Source organism: Poecilia latipinna, unplaced genomic scaffold (genome assembly GCF_001443285.1).
Source record: "Poecilia latipinna isolate Pla-1442-1.1 unplaced genomic scaffold, P_latipinna-1.0 Scaffold1144, whole genome shotgun sequence".
Classification (NCBI taxonomy): domain Eukaryota; kingdom Metazoa; phylum Chordata; class Actinopteri; order Cyprinodontiformes; family Poeciliidae; genus Poecilia; species Poecilia latipinna.
The window spans coordinates 137514-148602 of record NW_015113760.1 but is presented as its reverse complement, the minus strand read 5'-3'; the positions used below and the strand labels follow the sequence as shown (position 1 = coordinate 148602).

The 11089-nt window shown below is 34.9% G+C and overlaps 1 protein-coding gene across 3 annotated transcripts; it reads left to right on the top strand.

Annotated features, from left to right (window-relative positions):
• Positions 1-2243: 2243 nt before the first annotated feature.
• Positions 2244-4334, top strand: s100a1 (S100 calcium binding protein A1). 3 transcript variants are annotated; one of them, XM_015052896.1, is made up of 4 exons: positions 2290-2376; positions 2774-2868; positions 3591-3741; positions 4015-4334. In XM_015052896.1, coding segments are annotated over exons 2-4 (318 nt in total). In that variant the 5' UTR covers positions 2290-2376; positions 2774-2866; the 3' UTR covers positions 4180-4334. The 3 variants fall into 3 exon arrangements, with proteins under 3 accessions (XP_014908381.1, XP_014908382.1, XP_014908383.1); XM_015052897.1 differs by having other exon boundaries at positions 2774-2873; XM_015052895.1 differs by lacking the exon at positions 2774-2868 and having other exon boundaries at positions 2244-2376.
• The last annotated feature ends 6755 nt before the right edge of the window (positions 4335-11089 follow it).

Below are 11089 nucleotides of genomic sequence, written 5' to 3'. Positions count from 1 at the left end.
TATTTTGTAGCAATTCAAGAGCTACCAGCTTTTATCGCTTCACAAAAAAAGTAATCAGCACAGAAACTCAAATGTCACAGCAGGCTCAGCAGATAGACAAATATTGTTCCTCAGTCAGAAAAGTAACTTGTGATGTGTGAAGTTGCCAGAATTTGAATATCTGTTATACAAAGAAAAATAAATCTATAATTCATATATAATACTAATCTAGATCAAGTCCAACCGCACAACATTTTAGAGGACTTTCTTCAACTGACAAGCTTTATGTGGATAGGGATTTCATCTTCCAGCAGGACTTAGCACCTACCCATACTTGGTATCAATGCTTGCTTGAATAGCTATGCTACTGGTCAACAAACTGGTCATTCCTGATAAAAACTGTTGAAATTAAGATTAAATTATTCAGCCCCAATAATAGACATTAGCTGAACTCTGTTATTAAAGTAACCTTGGCTCTCTGAAACCCATCAGCAGTTTTTTTTTTTTTTTCTATTTTTTTTAAAATGGAAAAACAATGAACAACTGCAGATTTATTGAAGCACCTATAGAAAATTTTCTGATGTGTATTAATACTTTAGTTTATTTAATACTTAAATTGAACTGAATATTTACAAAAAATATCAAGATAGAAATATACCTTACCATACATCTTAGTCAGGTTATTTTTGTGATATAATCTGATATGTAAAACCGTTAAAAAACAAAAGGGTATGTATATGTTTCCATGACTTTAAAGGACATAACTGCAGATGGAAAGCTGCATAAATGACATCACTGGCCGTGTTTGTTTTAACAGCATTCTTATTAAGGATATCAGCTCCACTTTAGTTTGGTTTTCCTGTTATAAAATGAGAATATGGAAATGCATATGAAACCTTTACACAGCGATGCAAATACTGATGCAAATGCTTAAGGGTTTGAACAGCACCCTGTATCCTTAAGTGAAGCACTAAAAGTCTCCTATGTTGCAAATTAAAGGAAGCCATTTGCAAAACAGGACAAAGTAATGAAAAGAGTCATTTTATAAATTGGTGTCATATTTTAGTAATTCATTGAAAATTGCCTTGTGATTTAATTTAAAAGAACCCCACTACAATGATATTGGAGCATAAATCTTGTTATGAAATGATTAAGATTAACCCCAAGTGTAAAATCCAAAATAAGCTTGTTTGTGGGTAAATGTTTCTTCGTAAGAAAATTGTAAACATTTAAAGCAAGGAAAAAATAACGTTCTAAATAATTATTGCCCTACAGAAGAGAAGAGCTGCCACCCAGGCAAAATAAAAATAGCACTATATCATGTTGGACTGGTTCAATGTAACAATGTTCTTTTTCTAACAATACTCTTACAATATGCTGTCTTATTAGAAGCTATAAATATGTTCATGATCATTCAATATATTTATGATGCAAGAATTTCATACTTTATCACCTTGCATGGGTCTGAAAATGTTTCTTGGTTATTAGAATCATAACCCGCCTGATTGTAGTTCAGGTGGTGTAGTTCAGAGCTTCCTCTGCCCCTCTGGATCCCATTGGTACCGCAGTGGGATCAGACTCATTGTTCCTCCTGGAAAGCACCGTCTGGTTTAACTTCCTTCTCAGTTTGCATATGGTTATCAAAGTTGTTCAGCAGCAGCAACATTTCTCCTTGGCTCAACCCAAACATGAAATAGAAGTATGAAAGCTTGAAATAATCCTTGAGACCACATCACATTCATGATCATGATTATGATTATGATTATGATCATGATCGTTCATATTGGTTCAGAAGCAAGACAGGGTGTAGCAGCCACACACCAGGGCCACATTTAAATCCCAGGTGTAAATCATGCATTTAGAGCAGGAAGCTTGAAATCCAATCACTCGATACTGGTGTAAATGCTAGTGCTGAACAAACCTTTGTAATACCAGACCTTGTTATATTGTGTGGTTTGTTTGTGTGTTGTATCTGTGGGTTGTTAGAAACATAACCCGCATAATAACGTTATACAATCAGTAAAGTCTTTCTGAAGGGCCCAGGTACCAAATGTATATTGTATAAACATAATAGCACAAATGTATATTTTTTATAATAATGAAGCTTTCATATTGTAATATGATGTAGTTCTATTTTTTCCTCTGAGTTGCAGCTCTGTGCCTCCTCACTTATCTGGGTCTATTCATTGGCTGATAAAAAGTAAAAACAGTCTGTTGGTTAGAAAATGCCTTAAATGGCCTGGCAACGCACCTGTGCAGCAGGGAGCGGTGCTTCTCTGCAGAGGGAGGCGCTTATCTGATTGTTGCTTGGACAGGCAGCACCACATATAAACTGATGAGAGGAAAACTCAGCAGCAGAAGACTCTTCGGTCAGAAACTATTTGCACCACTATTCAAGTAAGTAAGTTGCCTCCTCTGCTTTTTCTTCTTTCTTTTTATGTGCCACTGCATCAGTTCATGTTGAGGAGCTTAATTATCACCAACGCTGCACTTCACAGTTGGAAACTCTAATTTGTTCTTCGAATCAGTCAGGAAGAAATAATCACAATTATTACAAATAACTAGCAGGGATATGGCATAATTCAGAGATGCAGCATTGTAGCAACTTTCAACTCTGTTACCCGACTTTGTGTACACACACCCACACTACCAGTGGTCCATTGTTGATTGTTGTTTGTGTGTGTATATATATATATATATATATATATATATATATATATATATAGTCAGTTGAATTTGATACAAGCTATGATTGATTTTATTTATTTATTTATAATCAGTTTTACTTTACAAGTTGCCCTGCAGGGGGTCTGGTCTTTGTCTTTCTTGCTGATGGGAGGTGAGATGACCCCAGTGTCCACTTCTCGAGTGTCAGACTAAAGGGCTGATGTAAGGTTAGACAATTGACCTGTTCTGACTTTACTTGACATCAGTGACCCTCATTCATATGCCTTAAATATACAGATGGAAGTTCGCAAAAGGGGTTTTCACTTCTGTGATATTTACAGGGTGAATATAAGTTTAATACTAGCTACTGGAAATTGTAATGATAAAAAAGCTGCCATTACTTGCATGTTGCATATTAGCCTTGTTATTAACCTTGATCACCTTAATCAAATCTAATATTTGATTAAGTATTTTCCTTCTGTTTTCAGAGCATTTGTAGGAAGCTGTAATGTTTGTAGAAAACTACTTATCCACTGTGTGATAATTGGTATCTTACCAAAATTGGCTAAAGCTGCATGTCAAGATAACTTGAAGAGAAAAGGCATTTAAGTTACTACTATATAGATGCATGTCAGAGTAACTTCAATGTTTAAAAACTGAAATTTTGGAGAAATTAAGATTATAAGGAGATTTTATTGTTTTTTTTATGTTTGACAGTGGTTGAAACACAATTGTCTATATTTGAACGGTTACATTGTTCATCTACAGACTGGAGTGCATGGAAACTGTAGATCTCAAATTAATGCTAACAACTAACTAGCTCTTTTGTTGTTGGTGCTCCGAGAATATAGCAGCATATTTCTCTACTTGTTTGTTACCCTCATCCCCTTTTGCTACAAAGAAAAAAAAAAAATCTTTATGCGTCTTCTACTCCTTAGCCACAGGACTGCAAAAATGTCTTCCACTTTGCAAGGAGCCATGGAAGACCTTATCAAGGTCTTTTACCGCTACTCAGGAAATGAAGGTGACAAGTACAAGTTGAACAAGAAGGAGCTGAAGAAGATGTTCCAGGAGGAACTCTCAGAATTCCTGAATGTGGGTTTGAAAATAAAATAAAATAAAATAAAATAAAATAAAATAAAACTGCCAATCTTTTTTCAAAGTGCTAGCACTTTGAAAAAAGATTGGCATGTTCATGTAGAAACAAATGCATAATTTTATCTTTTTGTTCCTCAATGAGGAAATTTAAACTCCAAAAGTTATCTGAGTTGTAACTTCTCACAAATTAAATGATCTTGGAATGGATTCTTCTCAAAATTTTTTTCCTGTGTTGAGTAAAGATTGATGGCTTGTTTTATTTGTTTTAAGGGATCAAATGACCCCGGTATGGTTGAGAAGATTATGACTGGCCTAGATGACAACAAAGATGGTGAAGTGGACTTCCAGGAGTTTGTGGTTTTGGTCGCTGCGCTGACTGTGGCTTGCAACGAGTTCTTTGTGGATTGTCTTAAAGAGAACAAGGGCTCAAGCTAACCTGGAAAGTTGGTTCATGACACTGAATCTGACAGGATCTACAAAAGCAGAAGTGGTGTAAATCCTCACACATCATCTTGGAAGATGGTCAATAATTTATATTTACCTATCCATCATTGGTCTGCCATCTTTAATAAAACATAGTGTTTAACCTGTGTCCATGAGTCTTTTTTGGTTAAAAAGCTGTTTTTCTTGATCTACAACTTGTAAAAACTTGGTCTGCGTCTTTTTCTTGCATTTCATCAGATCTGAATGGGCTTTGATCCTAAAGGAAACCGTACGCACCACCAAGGGTAAGGGAGAGGAACTCTTCTCTGCTTCTCAGTCTAAGTAACAGTTGTTACTGGAGAAACCCTGTTGCACTGAAGGCAGTGTCAGAAAGAGAAGGGGCTTTTTAAAAAGACAGAGCCCCAATTTTAAAGGATCGATATTTCATTGAAGTTGTGTTTTATACATACATTTTTAGAACAACTTAACAAAGTTAATAGTCTCATTATGTGCCTGGAAAATACGTAATACTACTACACTTAACACAACAGAGGGTTTGTCCTAAATATGCCCATGACTGCATCGCTGCAATGGAGAATTAATCTGATTTGGGGGGAGGGGGTATAATGGTTGTTTAAAACAAAGAAAAGAAAAAAAACAAGTGAGAATGCACCCACAACTTTACCTGTCACCTAAAATTTGGGAAACAGTTTTCTTTTTATGTACTTTTTATTTTTGTAAGTAAGGTAATAAATCTTTACTCAATTTACTGGAATAATTAGGTCCAATTTTTGAGCTGAATTAATTGAGGGACCCAAAGGTTTAGTGATGTAACGCCAGTTTATGGGGCATTTAATGCAACGTGCAGCAAAAAGTGTCTTCCATCAAAGCTTGAACTAAAGCTTTATTCTGTTCCTAAACAAAGGTATATGTACAAGAACATAAATTAATTATAAAACAAGGCCTGTATAACAAACTAAACCCCATACTTGGAAAGCTTGGGTTTAAAATTTCAAAAACTTTCAGGCTTGGTTGAACAAACCCAGTAGAGTGATCTTACAGCTGCATACCAAGCTAACATGTTGTGCAATAGGGCTGTTTAATGCTTTTTAGGTACATTCTGTACATTCTGTACATTTACCATTAATATGAGCTACTATTATGTTTTAATTGCAGTCTATGTATTGGAGATTTTGGAAAAAGAAGTAATCTAGTCATTTGAAAAGACTGTAGTGATAATATTATGAAATACTGGCATGCTAATGCTATTACTAATAATGCTATGTTTTGATTTTTTTTTTAATATTTATATATGTTCCTTTTAAACAAGTTTTTTGTTTATTTAATTTATTTTTTTTTGCTTTTCCATTTCAATTTCCTTTTATGTTCATGTAGATTTTAACAAAGCCCAAATTGCTGCCTAGTTAAACTGATCTAATCTTCACCTGAATAAGGTAAAGAAGCGACAGATTTAATTTACACATGTTCAGACTGGTTTGAATCCTAACTTGTAAAATGAGATCAATGAAAGGGCTATTTTGAAGAAAATAATGCAAGTTTACCTCAATGTTGGAAAAAAAAAAAAAAAATAATAGTTCAACATGCTCAGCAATCTCCCTATGCAGAACTTCACCCAAAAGCTGTTGGTTAATGAACAGGAACTATCTCAGGCTCTTCCTGGGGTAGATTTCTGCTCAGGAGCTTTTTTTTTCCCTTTACATTTGCATTAAGTGACCAGCAGATGGCGACAAAGACTGTATGCTTACCAAAGCTGAAAACGATGAAAAGGTACTTACTGTGCATTAACAGTTTTAACAAAACTACAGTCACGCTTAGAAAAAGTTCTAAAATAATTTGATGAAGTAAACTAATTGTCATCACACTGTTATAGTCATCTACAAAACGTATTAATATCTACTGTCTGATATATTTACAGATGAAATAAGCAAAATAGTAATAGTACAAAACAAAACTTTACCAATATAATGGTAAGTGAGAAACAATTTTGCATACACAAATAACAGTGTTAAGCTACAGAGCAACAGTTTGTCCTTGAAAAGGAAACTTTAAACATTTTCAGAAAATGTTGCTGTATTGTACTTTACTACAAATAGTTTTTATTTGCTCATGCATGTGTTTGCTTACAATTTTGCGTTAAGCTCATGCAGAAAGCAAGACTATGTACTGATCCAGTTACCCATTAACAGACTGACTGGGTCATCTTGTATTACCTTACTTCTTTTGTTTGAGGTCAGACATTCTTCTGTGGTTTTACTGCTTCAAACTCTACTTTGTGATATAAAAGTTTGTGACCAGGACCAGCTCTTTGAGTCTGAGGGAATGATCAAAAGAAACCACAGACTGAGGCTCGATTGTCCGTACGACAGAAGGTGGACAGTCGGAGAATCACCGTCATTCTTTCTGGAACGCTGAGTTTTTTGTAAAAAAACAGGATGTGGACTGAGCTACCACATACAGCACCACAACACAAAATAAGTTTTAAACTTTATGAAGAAAGTTGGTATTTTCACATCTTAAATATGGCGTTTAACCATCAAAAGGTTAATTGAGATTAATAATTCTTTCCTAAGAATACACTGAATAACTGATAAAAAATATGTCATATCAATAAATAAGGTGCACACCATTCAAACCCGCTAGCGACAAGAAATCAAAATGGTAAAAAGTGAAGCATCTCCTTTGAGAAAGACGGAAACTTTGACATTTGGAATCTGCTCCGTGTTATCAGACGATACTAAGATTAAAACTACTTGAAGTGAAAGAGAGTTATCAGGGAATCCCTCCTGTTTGCACAGTTTCTGCAGTGAAAGATGGACTTGGACAAGCAGTGATAGGAATTAAGTCAATGTTTACTTCTCACCTTTCTTATCGAGGTGGAAGTTTGCCCTCTACCAGACAGAGCGCCTCCTCCTCCCCTTGCCTCTCACTTTAGTATTCCAGCTTTTCTCTTCATTGCATGTTCAGCTGTTGAGCAACTGATTACGACAAAGTGTGAGAAGTAGAAGTTGAAACCACAAAGAAGCAAAATCCCATTGATATAACATGCATAACATTTATGTATGTATTATGAACTTGCATTGTGTTGGGACCCATTAACCTTTTCCACCAAGGTTAGCCCTAATCCTGAATATAACTCATATTGATACTATATGTTTCTTATCTTTCTTTCTGGCTCTGTCTGGTGACTCATCTCTCATCTACCTGTTGCTTCATAAAGGAACTCCACCTCAAACATTGCAGATATACATATGTGTTTGCAAAGTGATTATGTGGGTGTTCTGGTTGTACTAGAGGAATGCCGGGAGATAAATACATTTCGTTCCCAGAAAATATCAAAGATTCAACAGAATAACAATGTCCAAGTGAGAACATTTTAACTTCTTTTTTTCTTTACGTGATTAAATAAAATAAATGCTTTAGTTTATTGGTGAGAAGATTAAAAAACACCTAAAATATAAAATTATTGTTTAATTTCTATTAAAAATAAAACAAAACACAATTTTTGCCTGTTATTTCTTTCAACTTCACAATCTTAAATTTGGAAACAATTCCTAGCTTCATTTCAGCTCAGTTCAATACAGTTAATTTTTTTTATTGCACCATTTCATAAGAAAAGTCATCGTCAGAACAGAGCTGTCACGTCTAGCACCAGTTTGCTCCAGATTATATAAGATAAAGACGGTTATTAGGACTCGAATCCCAGACATCAAATCTACAACAAGTCTGAAGTCTTTTGTGAATTAATTTCAACCAAAAATGGTTCTAATCTTTTAGAATTAACACTACATAGCTACAATTTTATTGCACTTGACTAAAATATTATTTCCCCTGCTGCTCCAAAACACTATCTAACCCCAAAACTAATGAATACTCTGAGCTGTGATTTATGCAACATTATCTCCTCAGGTGTTTTACCACACCCATCAGTACAATAACGGAATGTCAAATTCTGTAAACAGTAATTTAGTTAATTTTTCAGATGGCACGTAGCCTTTTATGTAAAAAATGAAATGTTTCCTTACCACAGCTTCCACGACTTTAAGAATTTGCATTTTGTTGAAAAAAAAAAAACAAAAAAAACAAATTCTAATATGGAATATTTTTAATTTTTTCTCAATACCTCTTCATTTTTTTGCAGTTTCTTCTCTCTACTCTTACTAAAAATAAATTAAACCTGTTGTTTTGGCAGCACCAGTTTGCTTCCCTAGAACAAAATGTAGAATACACAGAAAATAAATGATGGTAGAAAATATAAATCTGTAACAGTCTACTCATGAAACTGGGGCAGAAGATGATGCATGCATTACTGACTCAAGGTGATGCGTCACCTTGAGTAAATATAGAACTTTTAATGCTTTGTAAGTCTGCCATTCATGATATTATGCCATTCTCAACAACTCCAGACCCCACTCCTTTTTACGTCAATTGTGCCTGACTGTTTCTACGTAAGAGTGTGTCTGACAAACTCAAGCAGTCAAGACAAAGGCACGCCATCCCAGTGCAGACAGAGAGTCTGCAGGCAGAGTGAACACAGATAAATTATACTGACTAATGGCTCATCAAACTGTCACAGTGAGCTCAGACAATGCACGCAGCACTGTCCTACCGCAGAATGTTAATAACAAGATGAAAACACAAAGGTAAAAGGGAAGGTTATACTTAAAGTTCCGGATGTGTGTCACTCAGGTTTTGGCAGAGAGGCGCCACCATTACATGTGTTGACACTGAATAAACGTGAGTATGTGCGTGAGTAGGTGAATGTGAAGCCAGAGATAAAAAGAAAGTACAATAATAATAACACGAGGGGAACTAATCCTATTTATGTTAACGCTTCATAAGATGACATTTAATTTTCTAATAGTCAAAGCTGAAGCTAATTTTTAGGCACATTATGAAGGATCTAGTTAGACTTGTACATACTGTCTTTATATTTAACCTTTGTTGGATTTGGGAAAGAACCAGTGGTGGGAGTTCAGTCATCATTTATTAGGTCTTCTTTCAATTTATATAACATCTTATTAAAAGGACTATGAACTATACATGGATGTATCAAAAAAGGTTTTAGCCACTTTCAGACCTCAGTATATCTTGATACTGATAACTGGCCAGTGTCTACATTTGAGGAGTAAATTCTTCAAAAGTAGACACTCTACTTGGCAGCACCAACCTTGTATTTGTTTAATCAGCAGTTTGGTGCTGATTAAAAAATGTTTCAGGTGCAGTATTAAATATGTGCTCGTTGAAATAATACAGCGTTTTATTAAAAAAAAAAACACCAAAGTGTGTGGGCTAACTGGAAATATTCAGATTGATGAGTTTGCAAGTGGTGTCAGAACTGTTCTCGTTTCTGTTTAAAACATTTTTCAAACCACAGATATCTTAACAACAGTTTGTCAAAATTTATTACAGCAACTGGCTTTTTATGGCGGACTGGTGACATAATCATCTTGAAAAAAGGGAAATAAGAAATATCAGGAGTTTATTACAAACAGCTACTGTAAAACCCGTAATTTAAAAATACCAACAAAAATACCATCATGATATTTAGGACCAGATCAGCATGAGAAATCAGTATGTCTGCACTATTATTATTTTTATAAAATTGGGGAAGTGCATTACCAGCTTGGATATCCTGTAAATTAGGAGGAAAAACTGATGAGAAGCAATGGGTTTAATCTTTGATTTCATAAATTCAGTGGTCTGTAAATTAGCAAATATGGCTTGTTTTACAGGTAAAGACAGGCTCTTGTTCTGATGGAGTATTGTTGAGTATTTTTTAATCTCAAACAAGTTACAGATATCTGTTTTTATATGACTATTGCTTACAACATATGCAAAATAAATAAACATTTTTCCCTTTTGAGTATTCAGCTGGCTTTAATTGACTGATTCTTGTTTTTAATTTAAACATTACACAACTTTCTAGCTGTGGAAAAACAATGTTGCAACTACAGTAAGAAGTCTGCACATAAATGTTAGCCCTGAGCCTCAAGGATTTAGGGATTTAGACATTTGGTTTCCCCTTGAACAGAATTTGTGGAGAGATTTTCTCTAAAGTGTAAACCAGCATTTGTTGCTGGGAATTTCCTAAGTGTGAGAAAATATGCAGAAAGCTGTAAAAAAGCCAACATATTTTTGCTTTGTGATGTGACAAGTTATGGGTAACCTCTAGGACATACATTATACTTAACAGCAACATTCTGTGAATGCAGTGCTTCAACTAATATTTGTGTAAATAAGAAATGTAAGAACAGTGAAATGACTTTGGGTCTTCCCCTTAAAAATGACCTTATGAACCTGTGTTACAAAATATATTCATCCCAACCACAGACGTTCCCAGAGAAACACTTTCAGCTTCTCAACAGGCAAGTGATTCTGCTTTGTCCAAATATGGTAAACCATGATTAATCAAGTAGGTACTTTCAGAATTATTTGGGCCTGTGTTCAGCCACTAATGCTAAAATGAGGTTCATGACCTTTTAGTTGGCTGGAAGGAAGCAATGACAAACTGATCCTGTGAGAAGAATTAAGTTTGTTAAACTTGTGGTTGTAAATGGAATGAACTTAGATACCACATGTCTAGTCATTCTGATCATATTTTTTTTTTCTCTGCAGCCAAAATTCACTTATCCACACTCATGCTCTAATACACAAATTGGTAGACAACCTAGGGGTAAGTTTCTTCACAGACTTTAACTTTCAACCTTTTTAACTACCAGACACTTACATATAAAAAAAAAAAGACCACCACCCTCCGCGGGTGGTCTCCTTTTCATCCTCTGAGCTTGGGTCCTCAATAACACCATATTAAAATAAAAACTGCCTAGATTTTATATATATATCCATCCATCCATTTTCTGAACACCCTTGTCCCTTGGTGGGGTCGGGAGGGGTGCTGGTG

Bases quoted from the DNA above. Each gene is read 5' to 3' on its own strand.
- s100a1 (XM_015052895.1), top strand. From the start codon at position 2,315: ATGAGAGGAAAACTCAGCAGCAGAAGACTCTTCGGTCAGAAACTATTT. The intron at 2,377-3,590 runs GTAAGTAAGTTG...CCTTAGCCACAG, and splicing joins CTATTTGCACCACTATTCAA to GACTGCAAAAATGTCTTCCA. The intron at 3,742-4,014 runs GTGGGTTTGAAA...ATTTGTTTTAAG, and splicing joins AACTCTCAGAATTCCTGAAT to GGATCAAATGACCCCGGTAT.